We start from the raw sequence: 18,962 nt of genomic DNA, 5'->3' as shown, positions 1-18,962 counted from the left end.
TTCTCTCTTTACAAAGTTCCATCACATGAAACCAAATTGCTTATTTACTGTTTGAGGCACAACATGACCCCAATTAGACAATTCGCTATAAAGAGTTGTTCTTTAGATGTTGTGTCTGTAGAGGTTTTACGTGATATTCATAGATTTTCAGCGCAGGCCCCAGTTTTAATGAAAGTCCAGTCAGTACATCATTTCTTGTCATCAACAGTAATGATTTGCCATCAATTTCCTATAAGAAGAATTAAAGAATTGATAAAGAAAACGTACAAATCTAATAGCTGAGAACAATCATGCAACAAATGGAAGACTACTACAGAGGATCAGTGAGAAAAGAAATAGTAGCCTTTTATTTTTCTGAAATAATTGTTTGTAGCTGCTAACATCTGCTGTTTGGTTTTTCAAGTGCTCAACTGTGCTGACTAATGCATAAATACTATTTAGTCAAGCAGAAAACCCAAATCAGTCTCATTTCAAAATTCCCTCCTTGTACATCTGTTTGAAATTAATAGGCACACGTACAGCTTGCCTAACTAACAACCATTAAACAAAGGACACACTTAGGGAGAAGGCAGTGAAATGTGTTTCAAAATTACCATTGACAGCAGTGTACAAGTTTGGACTAGTCAGCACCTGCTAATAACTTCAGGTGACTGCTTTAAACGGCCGACTTCCCACACATCCTGCAGAGAAAAGGAGTCTCCTGCAATCAGAACTTTTACAAGGATCCAGCTGCAGAGCTCAGCACTCCAAAGGAAATTCCTTCAACTACAGTGGAGAAGGCAGCAACTTCCCAGGCTGAATCTCCACAATGGCTACATTCCACTTTTAAATCATAGGGTTTTCATTCTTTTCTCTCTCTCTTTTTTTTTTTTTTTTTTTTGTCTCCTCAAATCTTTGCTTTCTGACCCATTTAGATTAGAAATCCTGCAGGCTTTTTTTTTTCTCCCCCATCTGATAATGCATGTCATATGTTTGCAAATTAACTGTAAATGATTCTCCATGCATCAAAAAGCAGAAAGAATGCCCATCTCACAACTCCCACCTCAGTTTCAGACACACGACCATTCTTTTATTTGCACCGTCACAGTTCTATCACTGCGCTACCCAAGAAACAAGCTACATCTACAGAGCAGTGCATCGACTGGTGTCTCACAAGTCATCACAGCCCAAAGTCTTTAACATAGGATGTTCTCTTGCACTGGCTTCACTTTGCTGCATTCTTTTCTACTTTTAATTAAAAAATAAATTTTAATTTGGCATCAATAGCCAACAAGTTCAAATGCCTGCATATATTATTGTTGTCCATTACTCTATATTACCACGATTTTGTGTTTTTATAAATACCATAGATAAATACCACACACAAAACAGTTCCACTGCAGTATCTTTCTTACAAATATTAAATATTGTTTTGGAGATGTTACTGATCATATTTTTTGTTACAATTTAACATGAAAAAAAATGACAAAGAAGGAACATTAGAGTTCTATAGTAACTTGTCCAAACTGATCTCTCCCATTATGTGATTAAAAATACAAGATTGATGGAAAAAGCATACTATAACCAAATATCCGCTGAAAGTGGAATTTCTTTAAAACCTTACCAAGAGATATAACTGCTAATCCCTCCAGAAGAGCACAGTGTAACAGTATTTCTGAAAAAAAATCACATTTCCAATAACTTTTTACCCAATTATAACAGGTACCTCCTTCCAATTTCTGTTGAGAATGTTAATAGTTAAAAACAGTTGATATTTTCTTGTTTCCATTTGTCACAATTCTTTTTGTGGAAATTCTGACACCATTGAGTATTTTGCTCATTGATACGACTGATCTGAAGTTGCCTTTTCCACTGCCGTTCAATGACGTTATGGAGTAAGAACAACCTCCAGCTTGGAGGGATCCAGATGAAGAAAATCCAGTACCTGGAACAGGAGAAACTCCATGAATAGGTAGAGAGAATTTATTTCCTTTTCCTTCTTCTTCCACAGGATTCCCCATGGATTTAAGAAATGCTGGGAAGTAGACCATCTAAGGATTTAATTGAATAGAAGACTGATCCTCTAAGCATACCTGGGTAGGAATGAGTAAATATGTATTAAAATTCCAGTGTGTTACATCTCTATGTCTGTTTTATGGTTTACTTCCACCTCTTTTTGTTTTCTTTCCCCTTAAAACTGCTTCCATAGATTTGCCATTGTCATTTCACTTTTTGGCATCAGGTAAGACTTTGGAGACTTCTGTGAAGTTCTTCTCTGCTACTCCACTATTTTCAGGTTATTTTTCAGGGTGCAACTTCAATGCCAGCTTTTGTCATGCCCTTTTAGTGCCATCTAGAGAGGCATCCCTCTGCACATCTAGAGCTAACAGTAGTTCCTCAGCTGCAATAGTCAATTTATCGTCTTCAGCAAATCCCCACACGACCAGTCAAGAATCAAGTCTGCTCTTTCTCCAAGTGACTGAGAACTGCAGTGTTCTACATCACAGCTGACAAGAAAGTATACCAGCCAGCATGCTCACATGCTCCTCCATGCCATGGATCTGCTAGAAGATGGCAGCAGATACCAGCTAATATCAAACCTGTTTCCCTTCTGGTAAGGCACTGCAGCAAGGGCCAGCAAACTATCATTGGATTCCTTAGGCTGAGCTGCATAACACAGTACTAATGGTAAGAAGTTGCGTGGCAGTAGTGAAGGGTCAAGCATTGCACTACCACATCTCAGGACACGTCACAAGGAATCCATCTTCGAGCAAGCCAAAGCCCCCTGTGCTCCCAAGGCTCCTAGAGAAATATCAGCCATGTACTTGCAGATAACAGTTCTTTGAAGACGTTCACACTCTCACCCACATCTGGTCTGCCACTCTCTTCAGTGATCCTCTGTGCCCAACTTCTTGGCTTGCCTGGAAAAATGTGCTTGATGTTATTGTTTTGGATATTGGGCAACATCTTCCAGTTGAATCTTTTCAGAGAGCTCTTACAGCTTGCTGACATCAATGAAACTCCAAGAAAGAATAATGTATAACCATCATATACTCATCATGCCCTACCAGCACTTACAATACAGTTACTAAAAACATTCTGTAGTCCTTAAAATGTTTTTTCATTTTCCTTTAAAAGTATAAGAAAAAAATCACATCTTACAAAATCCTTTGAGTCATTTGCGTCATGCGAGTCCAGATTTAGATTCATTAGAAGTGTGGACTTACTGTTACGTAGAAGCTGAACATATTAATATTTCTTGAGATTACATTTTGAACTATGGATGTCTTGCAAGAAAATCGTCGTGCTAACCCTTCTAAAACAGTTCAGTGGAAAACAATTTCTCAGTGTTGTAGGTGAATTGGGATACTTCCCTTCACCACTTACAGCCTCGTTCCCCTTCCAGTATATATCCATGGCAGTAGCAGATCAAACAAATTTCAGATTCTGAGACCCAGACAAGCTGCAGAACAAATGGCATTTAAAACCAGAGATGGCCACAGTTTCAGCTGCACACCTTGTGACTGCCATACCTGGAGAGCCTGTGAGATCCTGATAACAAATACCATAAGTATACAGAGTTAAAATTAGTGTCTTCTAAACAGCGCAGAGGAAACAAAACAACACTGCTGTTAAGAGGATAGAGATAGAATTGCTCCTGAAGCAGAAGGGAAGGGTCAGTTCTTGCCTGGAGAGCACTCGCTGCTCTCTATGCTGCTAAGTAAATAGAAGTGGAAGGGAGTGGCAATGATTTCCACCTCAACTGTCCATCTCACATCTCCTGGCTATATCTTGGTGGCACCTGTCAGCTTCTCTCCAAAGCTTTAGCATAAAGTGAAGTTAGTAGCAGAACCAAAACCATATTTCTGCCTATGGCAGCTTACTGCCCATCTAACCTAGCAGAGCCTTGGCAATATGTTGCTAAAAATAAGCTTACTGCATCTTTCCTCCTGAAGCCACTTGTCCTCACTGCAGAATACTAACAAAACCTGCACTTGTCAGTTCTACATGCTATTTTCCACCAGGCTGTTGCAAATTGCGTTGCCAGAACTCCTGAGCTAGCCTCACTTTGCTGTTGCAAGATCAGTAGTAATTACTGCAGTACTATTGACAAGCCAGCTGGTATTTAGAGAGGTTAAGGCATGTGATGAAAGTCAGAGGTATCTGTCAGAATAAGGAAAAAACCCAGAGGCTGCAATTACTTGGCTTGTGTTTTTCTTATGTCATGTTTCCAGGGTTGTTGAGGAGCCATAATTGCTGGTATTAAGGAGTTGATAAACTTAGGCTTTTTTCATTTGTTTACCCATCTTCAAATTCTCAAAAATTATTAGCAGCTGCAGCAAAAACCTCTCTGCCTTCTGCCAGAAAATTAGCCAGCACCAGGTTTTTCACCTCCCAGAACAAAGAGCTAAATTTAGATACTTCTTTATACTCATCAGTTCCAATCAGATGGGACTTCATAGCCCAGGTGCAGAAGGTCAGCAAGATTATTCTGATCAACAGTAACTCTATTTCAGTTTAGATGTACTGTTCTCCAGCAAAGTTGGCCATATCTTACTCTGGCTCAGGCCTTGGAAAGTCAAGCCATCCATTTTAATAACTAAACAAAAATGTTCATGGAATAAAACACAGAAGGGTTTGGGTTGGAAGAGATCTTACAACATCACCTAGAGTTCCAGCTGTGGGCACAGTTACCTTCCACTAGACCAAGTTGCCCAAAGCCCCATCCAAACTATCATGACAATTAATTTCCTGGTACTTGCACACAAACCTACAGATATATTACAGAATGTGCTGAATTGATAATCTGCAGTTTTATGATCCGTCCCTATGGAACAAGTGAACCACAAGCCAAGTAAGCAAACACCCCTATCTTTCCTCACTAACACACTTTAACAGTGTGCTGATAGGTGAGCTACCAAGGAGCTATACAACAGCTATGCTCTTTGCAAAACTGCCAAAAGAAGCCATTCATTAGCATCAGAAAGTGTGTTTATGATGTAGGCACTTGTTATGCTGAGACTAACGCCATATACTGAAGCTAACTCTGGGGTCAATACCACAAAGGCTAAAGTTGTAAAAATGATTTCTGAAACTTGATTCATGCTCCCACACTTGTTTTTCTGTGGAGAGCAGTCCATGGCTGTCCCTTTAACTGATTTTTCTCCAATAGCCTTTCCTTGACATATAAAGGCAGATGGAAAATTCTCCAACTCATAGCTTTTGTTCAGTTCAAGGATCTAAACTCTCCAGGTCTTCCTGATACTTACAACCACCCTTCTGCAAGCCCCAGTCTCTTCATCAGATTGGAAGTCCGACAAACATGCTGCTCCTGTGCCTGAGAAGATTACTCCCTTTAATTGCCAACTTACTCTTTCCCTATTCACATATATTGTCAAGTTCTGTGGAACACAGCAGCCCTTTTCATTCTATATCCTCAAAAGTAATTACTGTTAGGAACCTTTGGATGAGAGTATTTGCACAGTATACTTAGGAAGAAGGAAATTACCATCCACATTTTAAACCAGTCCAAGCGAGAAAACTTGTTTAGATTCCTCACCTTTCAGATGACATTTCAAACATACTTCATCCCATTATGTGGATCCTGTAACATGACAATCTTCAACTCCCACAGGTTTTCATACCCAATCACCTAATGTGGGATTTTTCCATTTAACAAGTATCACTGAGCCCATGGCAAAAACGTGCAACGGGAGAAGGTGGCGGCAATCAAAGTGTTTCCTAGCAAACTTACCTGTTCTTGAAAAGCACTGGCTTGTTCTTCAAATCCAGCTGTCCTGAAATAATTCACAACATCTATAACAGCCCAGTCAGCAGGATCTGGAGGTCTCCCATTTTCTACTGAACTGCAACACACAAACCCAAACAAATAATCACTACTTGTCTGTAGAGTCCCTGCTGCTTCTTTGTAGACAACCCATGTATGTTCCCTTCTCTGTTCCTCCAGGAATAGTACCCCTCAACACACCTGCCACCACTCCAATAGAGAAGAATCACTGCTTTTCTGTTCCGTTTCAAAGACCTGATACCAGGGACAAGTGACATACTCCTCCCTTCAGAAAAGAAGAATATGGATATTCACATCAGCCAAAGGCAGGCAGTCAGGAGCTTTGCCCATGAGTGCGCTGCCTTTGCAGAACAGAGGCTACCTCTGTAGTTTGATTTCAGCTATCAAGCATTTACATAGAATTGCAGTATGCAGATTACTCTTCTCCAAGAGGAGATTGTGCTATATTGCAACATGGGTTACAGTACTGGAAATTATCTTTAGCTCATAAAACAAGAAAATAGAGACACCACTGATTGCTTTAATTGCTCAATATAGAGAGTCCTCCAAAATTTCTTTTTGACTTACCTGTGGAGAAATCCTGGGACTTTCTGAACAACTAAGAATGTAAGAAAATATCTGTTTAACACAATCAGAACAGATTCTTTCTATGATTGACCTTAAGCAATTACTTTCCACAGTAGCAAGACCAACCAATCATTCATGTTGCTACTCTAACCCTTCATTTCTTATCCTCAGCTTGCCATCATATTATCTCAGATAACCTTTGTGTATCTGCAAACTCTTGGTGAAACATGTGATGAGCTTGATTGCCTGCCCTACAGCAATGTAGTAGGATGAAGAACAAGATGTCATTCAGTAGAAAATAAATTTGGACAAGATGCTTCTCCAACTAGACATCCCATGCTTACAGGTCAGATGTTTTTCACTGTCCTGCATGCTTAACCATAATGTTAATGAAGAAATTACAAAACCATACAGATAAGAGTACCAGATGGAAAGTAAACTTAGATTATACTCCTCTGACAAAGTTTTTGTTCTGTCCTTCAAATTTTCCTCTTCCAGCGTTCACCACCTCTGTTCCTTCTAGACTTGTATGTCTTTCAGCAAACTCAAGGGACAATTATTTTTTTAAAACCAGCCACGAAGAGATGAAAGTAGAATCACACAAGGTGCTTTAGATCACCATTTCTACAACATTTCTATGACCACATGAACAAGGTGAGCATGATTTTTACTTCTCTCTTAATTCCTGAAACACACTTGTCAATATGACAACAAAATTCTGGCTCCAAAGACTCACATTGCAGCCTCAATATCACACTGTATTTGACCTTTTAAAAGCAATTTCTTGAAATTACCACAGAGTATATACATATTTCAGTGCAAGGAGCAAAGGCCAGAGGTTCTTGCTCTTGCTCATGAATTAACAACTTTATGATTGGGATTGCAGAGAAAGGCAACACTCAGCAAAATTTTAAATAAGACTATCCAACTTTATCAGAGCTGCACCTGAAGTTTTTCTTTTTTTTTGGTGTTGTACCCATTCTGAGGCTTAAGAAGTAAAATGCTGTGAAAAGCACCATGCAAAACCTCTGTATATTTGTAGAACCAAGATTTGAAGAACTATATTTATATCTGGATTTCCCCCCAAACACAGATACTCGCAATGACACATCTTTAACTAAAAATTAAAAATAAACTAAACCCCAAAAAACTCAATATTAAAAAAAAAAAAAAGCTAAAAGAACAATTCAATTATTCCTAAACAGTAAATGAAAGACTCAATCTGTCAAAATACTTAACTGTATTTTACTTACTTCCCAAAGCATTTTCATTTCAAGTTGACTATGATCCCCCCCACAATGTATTTCAGCCCAAGAACATTGGTTCTTCACACAGCTCTTCTTTTACTGCCAGGGAACGTAGTGCTTGGTCTAGTCCCATCCTAGGCCCAACTGCAACATCTTCAAGGGCTCCACCTTAGTCATTCCTAACCCCAGGAACAATGGCAAATTCCTACTTGGAATAGCATCATGTTGGACCTCAAGCAGAGTCCATTTCCACAGTTATAGCTGCAGAAAACTCACAGGCATGTGGTGTACTGTCAGGGGCTGGCTGGATTTTAAATCACCTACCCACACAGATGCTCATTTGGCTTCTAGACAGCCTTCTCCTTGCCTTGCTGTTGCACATGGCTCTATTCCTTAGACAAGAAAAGGGAATATATAAGAGCCACTGTTTAGCCACACAACAGTTTATGCCAGACATTCTGGACGCCCTAAAAACATAAGAGAACTAGTATGTTAGGCTTTATAATCAGATACTAGGTGTGCTAACAATGAACAAAGATTTGACTTGTCTTCTGGTTGCCACTGTCCCTGTACCTTTATTGCCATCATGTGGCCGAAGCAGTAAGGCCTGGGAAAAATATAACTGCGAAGAAACAGCTTTTATCCAAGCTATTTATAACCTCTTCAAGGAAGTGCCAAATACTTCCTTAGATAGACACACATACATACTATATATTTTTCTTTAGAAACCACAGCTTATGCTCTGTTTAATTATAATCACAACCAGATTTAAAAAGCCACCATTGCAATTAGTAGTTGAGTCTTTATCACCTAAGCCTCGGGGGAAAAAGATTAAAGCTGTCCTTGTTCTCACTGCTTCCCTTCTTGCCTCTGCCATGGAGTCTCAGGTGCAGAAGAAAAACAGGTAACTGAAGGTGGCTTCTGAGAGGCATAATCTATGCTTAGTCACTTAACAGGGAAACACTTTTTACATTGGTGTGGTATAGCCAGACTCTTGAGTTAATGGGGAAAAATACAAATTTTATTGGCTACCAGCAGATCTTTTGATGCTGTATCATAATCATGCATTTCAACAGTATCCCGAAGAGACCATTACTATTATTGTTATTATTGTTGTTGTTTACATTACTTGGTGCTGGGGAACCTAAGCATCATCACATTTTCAAGGACAACTCCTGGCAAAGGGATGTGAAAGACAAGAATGAGGTGCAGCTTCATAGAAGTGCTGCAGTCTGGCAGGACAGGTGACAAGCTCTCTCTAGTTCCTTTCTTAGTGTTACTTATCAACAGAGTATTTATAAGCCTAACAGAACTTAGCTGTTTTTCCCACACAAAACTTCACTTTTCAGACAGTAAGTTAGATTAGGACTGGCGATCCCAACTGAAGAACTGATGACCTTCAAAGATAAAGAAATACATCTAAAACAGTTCCTATCCCTTAGCCTGCAGCCCACCACACTGAAGAAACCTGCAGAGCAGCGTACAGCATGTCTTTCTTTCCCTTATTACCACCATAGGTCTGAAGAAGGAATCTGTTTGGGGCTTCTCCAGCAAATAGCATAAAATATCTGCTTTGAAGGGACACATGCTGCTTCTCAGCTTAGGATGGCTGGACAGTCAGCAGGGAGATAAAAAGAATGAGAGGAGACACATACATGGGACACTTCTCCCCATCAGGCATTGGTTCTAGAAAGCACGGACACCTCAGGCACCATTTGCTGCTTTGACTTTTGCAAGTCCTTCCTCAGGAATTTCACCTCATCGTCAATGCGGATGGTGAGAGGAACTTTCCCCACAACAGCAAACGGGTGAACATGGGCAGAGTATTGGTTGCTGTGCTACCACTCGCTTTGGTCTCCAGCTGAGATAAGAAAACAATGGAAAAAGGAATACTACCAGCTTATTAGCTTCCGCACCTCTCCATTGCTGTACTATCCTCCTGCATACCACTTTAAATCACTTCAGTGCCCTAGATTCTTTTATTTCAAAGTAGAAATGCAATAAAACTAATAGAGAACACAGACTGGTAGAAATAAGCAAAGATGGAGATCCCCACCCTTGCCATCCATATTAAGTCAATGGAAAAATACAATCAAAATTCACATGCTATTTGCATAAAACAAACTTTAAGGAATCACTTACTTTTTGACGTCCAGAGAACCATTTTCCTTGTTTTCCATGTCAACAGTTAGCATGGAGAAGAGGTTTCCTCAGCAGCTACCAACAGGAAAAAAGCTGCGTTTAGTTACTAGTAGTATGAAAAGAACAACCAAACACAACAGAAACAAGTATTCCATGGAAATGCAACTGTTTCCATCTGAGAGCAAAGTGCTGTGGAAGACCACTTCCCTCAGAACCTTGGCAAAGCCGGTAATAACTAATGAATTAGGAAAAGTTTGCCTGTGCTTTGAACACAGGAAATCACATCTTCCTTGATTTTCAGTCACGAAGCATCACATACGATCCTTTTTTAAACTAATACAATCTTGACTACGCAGAGAAAGACCAGCTGCAATATGCCTATAACCAGTTATAGGATACCAAGCGTGCTCTCAGTGCCTTCAGTCACCCTGAGCAGAAGCACAACCCTACTGCTAGCGAGGCTTGGGAATCTACGCCCTTGTTTTACAAATGGGGATCTGAAACACCGATGAGAAATGCGATTTCTACCCCAGTCACAAACCCGCTGGCAAGGCGAGTCACTGAACGAGTCCAAAACTCCTGAGGCCTAATTGTGCACCTTCTCCACCAGCCCATCCTTCCTGTGCTTTGCACTGCTGCCTCCATGCACACTGAGCTCGGAAGGGGGAAGGACCGTACAAAGGACGCAGGAGGAAAGGAAAGCCAGCCCGCTGGTTGCTCCCACCGCCCCAAGGAAGGCACAGAAAGCAGCCCAGCCTCCTCCTTCTGCTCTCAAAGGCATTTCTATGTCGGGGAGCACCGTAACTACCCACGGGCTCGGGATGTTCCCGCTGTAGGTTAATGGACGCCGGCGGTACGTCTGAGAGCTCGGGGAAGTACAGAACGGGGAAATCGCGCTCTTCAGCTAAAACTTTGCAAAAAACAAACGATAGCAATTAACGGCGCTGCTAACAAAAATAAAAGGAAAGGAAGGACCTTTCATGAGCCGATTACCAGCACCAGATAGCAGCACCAAACTGGCAGTAAGGATGCTCCTTCCACGCGGAGCCCGGAGCACTCGGCGCAGCCCAGGTGTGGGCGCGCTGACAGCCGCCGGCTCCGGGCCGGGACGGAGCCGCCGCGACCCCGCCCGCACCTGGGGGCTCCCGGCGGGCGCTGCGTGACACGCGTGCACCATCTTACGAGCATCTCCGGCAGGCAGCGTGGCACCACATTGTCATTATTTTTCGTGCGGGAGGGGAAGGGAGAGGGGGAAGCAAGACAGACGGACCTACCTACGGGCAACTATACCGAAGCATGGCTACGCGCTGCTCCGGCGCGGCGGAGCCCCGGCCGCCAGCCCCCCGCCGGCAGCGGGGCGCTCGGAGGCGGCTCCGTGTGGCAGCGGGCAGCGGCCCCGCCTGGCTCCCGGCCCGCGTGACGCCGCCGCCACACACGGCCCCCACCAACCGCCGCCCGCGTCATGGCGGACGATTTAAAGGCGCCGCGCCTACCTGCTGGATGGGGCTGCCTGCCTCCCGCCGCGGGGCCCGGGCTCTCCCGTGGCCGCTTCCACCCTCCTACCCGCAAGGGTGTGCCGGGGAGTGTCAATGGAGAGGGTGGTGGGGATGGCAAACAACTCCGCGGATAGCTTTGGAAAAGAGCCTCGGGAAATAGAAGGGAAATAGGAGCAGGCAGGCTTTGCAAAATTAGAGAAGTTGCATCGAACTGCTTCTGAAATGAGTTTGTCAGTACGTGAGTGGGCAGCGAGCGCTGGGCTGCCTCTCAAGCCAGAAATCAGAGCATGGCAGCTGCAGCCCTGGCACCTCGGGGATGTGAGGCCGTGCTCCCAGCTGCCCTGTACATCACACAGTGCTGTGCTGGGATGCATGCGAGTCCCTGCAGGGTTTGCAGTGCAGTGATGTACAAAGGCCAGGTCTGGCCCACTGGAAGTAATGTTCCACCCACTGAGATTAACAAACTTTGGCAGTTTTCTCTTGCAATTACATCTTTGTTTTACTCTACTACACACTGGTTATTTCTTCTCCTAAGTTTCCCCGAATTCAAGATGTTTTCTAGCAGTATAGAAGTATTCCCACAGATGACGCACCATCAGTGTGAGCACTGCTTACTACCACATCCTACCTTGCCCCACTAAGGCTTGGCAGACCCGCCTTGCACGATGCCCCAAAGACTGTCTCACTGCTCCTAACAGCACCAATTTGGTATCAGTACAGAAGTCATTTTGGTATCACCCCCAGTAGCAGCTGAGTGCACCATGTGTTTGCAGACAGGGATCCAAGCCCCAAAACAGCAAACCAGACACAGCGCAGTAATCGCTGGAAAGGCACAGCTGAGCTCATGGGCCTGTAGACATAGTCCCCCCTGAGCATTTCATTTTGCCTTAACCAAACAAATAACCAAAGCATACAAAAACTAGGCAAATAATGATAAGAGTGCTGAAAACTAACAGCAGTATGAGTTCTAGCTGCTTTAGATTTTAAACAAACACAGATAAACAAATCAAATAAAGTATTAAACATACCGCACCCTAAAGAAAATCCTCTTCATCTCAAATCCCAGTGCGTATGGTAAAACGTGGCATATTTGCATTGGACAAGTCACAGAAGGCAATTCTTTTTTGTCTCTTGAGAAATAAGCACTCTAAACGAGGTGATAACGAGTTTTCTGCATCAGCTGATTTCTGATTTTGGTAATGAACTGACATTTGAAGCTACAAATATAGACCAGCTCTTTACTCGTGCTCTCCTGTGCCTTCCATCATGTTTTCAATTAGTCTTTGGAGCATTCGGTACAAGGCATGCAGCATAAAGACCTTGAGCAGCAAAGAGAGGAAGTTTAAGAAAACAGGCTGCAGAAGAATTCAGTGCGGAATATGATCTGCAGCTCGCATTTTCACTCATTAGAGTAAGGTGATTTAATTAAAGCAAGATTATGTCTGGAGGGAAACGATGCAGGAAAGTGAATTAAAGGTTTTGTTTGCCTACTTGTGTCCTGCTTCTGGCAAAAACTGTGTCTAGGCCACGCGAGACTGGAGCAGGAGCAGTGCTGGCTGAGCCACGCCAGGAGTCAGCCCTGCCTCACTGAATTTCTGCCACTTCTCAAATGTGGAAATCAGTATGGATTATTGTACACAATGATCTTATCTGCTGGGTATAGGAGAAGATGTCAGTTTTTTGCTGAAAGCCCAGCAGTGACAGCTGGGTATGCAGACAAACATCACACAGCTGGCATGGGACAGCACCAAACACCGACTCTCCCAGAGCTGAATGAGGGGTCCCTTCAGATCCTTCTTCCTGTGTAAAAACAGGACTAAACTCATTCATTGGGAAGGTTAGGTGAGAAAACAGCAAAGCAGTTTTGTGCTTCCAGCTGGAGGAAAGCCAGGAGTGCTAAATCAGCCTTACACAGAGCAGAACAGGTCACACACCTGTATAAAACACATTTCAGTCAGTAAAAAATGTGTCCTTTAGACTTACCAGCAAAAAATTGGGGACCAAGAACTCAGTGCTGCAGTGACCCAGTACTAGAGCAGCCCCTCTGCCAGCCTTGCCATTACTGCCCATGCATGGCCCTGCTAACTACTGCTGGGATGGTGTCCATGGGGCTGCTGGGAGCTGAGGCCCCACCAACACTGCAAGGGCATTCACGCTGGTCAGGCTGGTCGCAGGGACACTGGCACCCTCTGCCAAGAGCCTGCAATGTGGCTTTAGGCAGAGACATCATAAGAAGTGAAGTGTGGGAAGGGTTGGGTCACTTTAAGCAATTCCTGTCACAGGTGTGAGAGTGGCACAGGTTGATAGTGGCTGCTTGCAGCTCAAATTGAATTCATTTGTTACAATGACCTACTTACCTTCCGCCTTCCCTACATGCTCTGAATACCCCAGGTTCACATTGCACTTACACTTCTACCACATATCCATCACACCCATACAGCATTGTTGCTTCTTGTTGTCCTAGGATCTTGAAGTACCTCAGAGTCCTTTCCACAGTCACTGGCAAAAGCTGTGCATCCAGAAAAAGGAAAAATCTCCATTGCCGGCCCTGGTTGTACCTTTCCAACACTTCATTCAATGAAAACTCTTTCCTCAGTTAAGAACAAGGTCTTTTCCGCTCCACTGTGCTTTCTGTTTTTCCTGAATGGAGCATCAGCATTTAACTTAATTCTCAGCACCAACTGCTGAATGCCTGTCCTCCTGCTCTGCCCTCCTCAGGCATGGAGGGATAGTTCCCAGCTCCTGTCTGCACACTGAGTTCCTGTGCTGGCCAGGAATGTCATCTAAAAGCCTGGTTGCTGTGTCTTCCTTACTGCCACTTCTGACCTGCCAGAGCTCTCTGCATGGCCAAGCCTTTCCACGTTGCTCTGAAGTTCTGCACAAAGTCCAAACAAAAGGCCAAAACTAGCACTGTCAACCCGGAGCAGGAAGAAAGGCAGAAATCCGGTGCCAAGAATTCAGCAGAGTAGTGTGTGCCAACCCAGCCCTTGCTTCTAACGCATGTAACTCCCCTGATGCATGCTGGAGGTGAGACCTCCATACTTTATTCTGATGGGGAGACCCTCAAAACTTTTGATTCTCTTTTATTGATGATTGACCATGAATTTCAGTGGGAACAAAGCTGAGCAGGAGTCATTAAGAATGTCATTTTTATAGCTTCTTAACATCAGAAAAGAAAAATACAATAGGTAGAGGAAGGCTCAGAGCATTACTTTCCATCACGTAGCTCTCTTTTCCTGTTTTACACTGCATTCCTCGCTGTTGTAAGCTGCAGCACTTTCAGAGATGAACAAGGACTACCAGCAGTTTGTGCTTTCCAGTGTCTCATGCGTGCACTGGCTGCACCCTGTGGGTTGCACAGCTGATTTCTCCTAAGGGAACTGTGCTCCCACAGCCCATGCTGCATGATGCAGTGTGAGTAAAAACCACACTCATTCATCAACTAATGGCTTTTTAACTCCATAAGTACAGTTTAGGGACACATTCCCCAAATGCCCTGCATTACTATGTCAGGAAATTTTTATACTGTAAACAGTATTCAGTCTTTATTGTAAACATATAAATCTCCAACAAGATGTCTGGAACTGCACCTTCTTCACACAAGGATACAAAAGAAATCTCACAACAGTGCAAGGCCAGTAGCACCTTTCTGATTGTTTTTCCTGTGGTTTGCAAAGCTGAATTGCTTAAGCAAATGTCCCTGCACGTGAATTATATCCACTTCACTTAGAATTTCCTGCCCTACTTGTTTTGTCGTGCTCCTTCTTATTCTGGTAACTGCTCTATATTTAACAAAGCTACTATCTGGACATAAGTACTTGCTAATTAAGCATGTACTTCATATCAAGAAATCACTGTATAAAACACAACCCCATGCCACATAATTGCCTGGCAAGTGATAATGTAGCAAGCGGCTTTTAAAAATTATTCCTTTGAAAGACCAGCACTATAAAATCCAGCTTAATAAAGATATTTTACATAAGGGCAGCTCAGGTAACTTGGTGAAGTAGTGCTTATGTCAACAGGAAATCTAAATTGTCGCAGTTTGGTTATATGAAATGAGGCAAATGAAAAGAACACCACACTTCTGAACATAAGAATGGAAAAAAAAATCAGTTGTAGGTAATAACACAAGCAGAAATCTAAACTGTATTTTAAATACTACGTGAAGAAATCAGCACTAGACTAGGAATCTGATGGCTTGCTTGCTCACCACTTACTGGGAGGGTTTTTTTTTTTTTTTTGCCTCAGAGGCAAAAAGCCCATCTATGATTGGGAAACCATCAAAAGCCAAATGCTGGGTGCCTTGCAGTCCCAGTGCCCTGCTTGGCAATCGGTGGTGACAGGGAATTTGCATACCTGCAGGTCCATGCAGGTCTCCCAGAACACTGCTCAAAGAAGAGGCCCACACTCAGTTCAAAGAAACATCCATCACAGACACACAGATAACAAGCTGGAAAATATTTTCTGCAGAGACAACCCCAAACACCTCCTCCATTTCTAAAAATCCTATCTTATTTTTCCAAATTCTTATTGTTTTTCCAGCAGGTAAGACTGGCACCCAGCTTCTCCAGCAGCCAACTGACAGTAACAATCAAGTGTGCCAGTGCAGCTGTGCTGAGCCTTCCTCTGTTTTCAACATGGGTCCATTAACAGCTGCTCTACAGCTGTTCATGTAATGAAGGCTTCTGCTGGATCCTGCACAGGCTGAGGTGTCATTAATTTTTCCTTAAAAGCACCAAAGTAATATTCATATATCACCTTCTCATCAAAAGGTTTTCTTAGAAGCTGAAGGCAGTAAGATTCAGGACCAGGTATACACTTAATGAAGGAGAGCAGAAGCTTGTTCACAAATTCATCTTGGTGTCAGAAGTTCAAGGCTCCATAGGCCCTGAACTATGAGAAAACTAAAAGCAATCAATGCAGTTCTACACTTTGTGCACAAACACAAAAGACAAAGGGATGTGTGCGTGGTTTAGGCAGACAGAGATTGCAAACAGCACCAGTGACTGCAGGAATGAAAAACCCCTGTTGCAGCAGGGCACTCCCATCACGCAGCAAGAGACCCTGCTTTTCCTCTCTACCCTCCTTTGATACAAAACAAAACCCAAACCATGCAGATAGCCACATGTGAACAGGAGCAGACGTGGCATTCAGAAGTTATTCATTAAGGTTGTAACAGTGAGGCTGACCTTTTAAAAATATACATTTACTGATCTCTGAATTGTTGATGAGTTCTGACCTGAGACTCCCTGGAGAACATGGTTGCTGTAACTTCACTTTCTCGCCAGCTGCTCTGGTGCTGACCTCATGCAGAAGAACAGTGGGCAATGTGTTGGGATTTTTTTTTTGCTTTTAAACAGTTCAATTATGCTTAGTAGTAGAAGTAACATAGAGATGCATCTAAACTTGATTGGTATTCAGCTCCCCTAACAGAGAAGATACACATCTTTTTATTAATACTGTATGTTTAGTGAACCAGTTTAGAAATGATGTTACTGTGAAAAATCTTTGTTTAAAGCACAGGACTTCTGAAATTTCAAGTGCAGGTAATAAAGAAATGGGACTGGTGCTATTAAAACAGAAAAAACTCTGACCCTAGCTTCTAACTAAAATAGAATTAAGCAGTCCTGGATTTTTAGGAGCATTTTCATGCAGCTGGTGCAGACATAGTACAGAAAAACGCTTTTGTTCAAGTCAGCAGCAAAAAATTTCTTTGTTACTGATATAAAACCCAGTTAAAAACATTACAAGCATTAGTTACTAATTACTTCATAAAAGATTTAAAGGCAAAACATAATAGATAAGCAACAGATACTCATGGTTGGTATTGCATACATTACCTTCTTATTATCTAAATGCTCCTACCCGAATTTCTCCTTTGCTACTACTTGTCCATGGGCACTGTGCAAGCTGCCTGTTCTTCCTACACACCACAGCTGGCACTTCTCACACATCCTGATCCACATCATTTCCATGTGCCATCTACAAGCAAATGAATGCAAATAGAGCATTTTGGAATTGAGAAGTCATGTTAAAGTGGAATCGGGATCCATTTTAATTTGCAGATTTTCATTGTAACCTGGAGTATAAAAAGTTCAAGAAAAGATATATTTCCCAGCATAAACTTTCTTGGTAAGGACAGAGGTGAAAAAAACACTCTCAGGCAGACACCATATCACGTAGCCTTTAGGCTGATTCTGCCACCAGGATCTTCTGATGACAGAAGTAATATTAACCAAACTGATGAGCAGAAAGTTAGAAAAGAACATATTTTTATTTTCTAAGTGATATGAAGAAAGTGAAAAACAAGGACCACACCTTGCCAGTGCCTTCCTGAAGAAGCATCTAGAGAGAACTCACAGGCTGGTAAAAGCTGGATTACTGAATTGGTTTGTTATGGAGGATTTCTTTCCACAAAGGTTAATAATCACCGTATGTAGAGAAATACACCTGTAGGATATAGGTGATTTATAAGCCATTTAAATATTCTCTATTTACAAGTCATTTACATAATACAAATGCTTTCATTTCACTCCTTTTCACTATTTATGATCTTATTCCAAAGAAAGCAACAGAATAAGCAAAACTAAAACATCAAGCATCTGTGATGTTTTTCATTTACGTGAAAAAAAAAGCCAACATCAAGGGCTCAGGATTAAAACCAGGCTGTGACAAGCAGCTTTCACACTTGGCTGAGTGTGATTCTGACAAGGTGCATAGAAGTAGAACACACCCTCTGTTTCAATCTATCACCATTTTAAACAATATTGTCTAAGGACAAATTTACATAGCGATTATATATTCTCTCTCTCTCTCTCTTTCTCCAGTTACCAGAAAACTGCTGGGGCAACAACCTCTCTGGCTCCTGAATTCAGTACTTTGGTGCTGAGGTGAAGGATCGAGCCTTTCTGCCAACACTTTCAGTTTTCTCAATATTGTCCTACTCACCGGTATTTTTTCCTGGAATTTTCAAACTGACCAGATGGATTCAAAACGCACCACACTACACACCAGACCGCTGAGACCTTGCTCCACTTGGGTAAATATCCCCTGGCAGTGTTCTTCCCAGCATTTTGGAAGCAAAGGAAAAAGATTAGCTTCTTTCTCCTAGCACAGGAAAACTGCTAATATGGTTTTCTGTCATCAAACCCCTTAAGAGAAGAACTTTTCATCCTAAGGAGCTTTTGCGCTGCAGTCATGTCCATCTATTGGGTGAATTGTTTTATCTGTATTGATATATCATATATAGATATATCAAGGTGTATCACTCTTATACAGGCTACTTCTCAACGTGAAGAGAACTTGCAATTAATGAATTGCTGTCATGTTGTCTATAAAAACTGAAAATTGCAACCTGAGCACAAATAAGGAATGTGCAAGTCCACCTCTGGGTCTTTTCTACATAATTCATTGACCATAAACAATAAATCGCTTTTACATTTAAAAGAAAGACACAATTTTTGAAAACACTTTTTTTTTTTCCCTTTTTTTTTTTTTTCCCCACATGCATTTGTATTTGACCCTCTGAGGGAGGGAAAAAGATATCCAGACTATAAGGCTTCTAAAGGAACTTATTCTAACTTTGAAGTAGTGCATTGGGAGCTCATCCAAATGATTCAGTGGAAGCCTCAAATGGCTGTTATTCACCTTAGGTACAGACTTTAAATAGTAGAGAATTGTAAGAGTAAACTAGGAAAGCTTAAGTAGTCTAGAAAAAAA

At 42.2% G+C, this 18,962-nt stretch overlaps 1 protein-coding gene across 1 annotated transcript; it reads right to left on the bottom strand.

Moving 5' to 3' along the window:
• Positions 1-85: 85 nt before the first annotated feature.
• SAMD13 (sterile alpha motif domain containing 13) lies at positions 86-9,797 on the bottom strand (the record flags this gene model as incomplete). Its single annotated transcript, XM_079536222.1, has 3 exons — positions 86-229; positions 5,735-5,846; positions 9,745-9,797. The coding sequence occupies 3 exons, from the start codon at positions 9,795-9,797 to the stop codon at positions 86-88; spliced, it is 309 nt and encodes a 102-aa protein (XP_079392348.1).
• Between the last annotated feature and the right edge of the window lie 9,165 nt (positions 9,798-18,962).

The sequence above is a fragment of the Tetrao urogallus genome, assembly GCF_951394365.1.
Source record: "Tetrao urogallus genome assembly, chromosome: 5".
In the NCBI taxonomy this organism is placed as follows: domain Eukaryota; kingdom Metazoa; phylum Chordata; class Aves; order Galliformes; family Phasianidae; genus Tetrao; species Tetrao urogallus.
The sequence above is the reverse complement of the archived record's forward strand: the minus strand, read 5'-3'. Positions and strand labels throughout refer to the sequence as shown.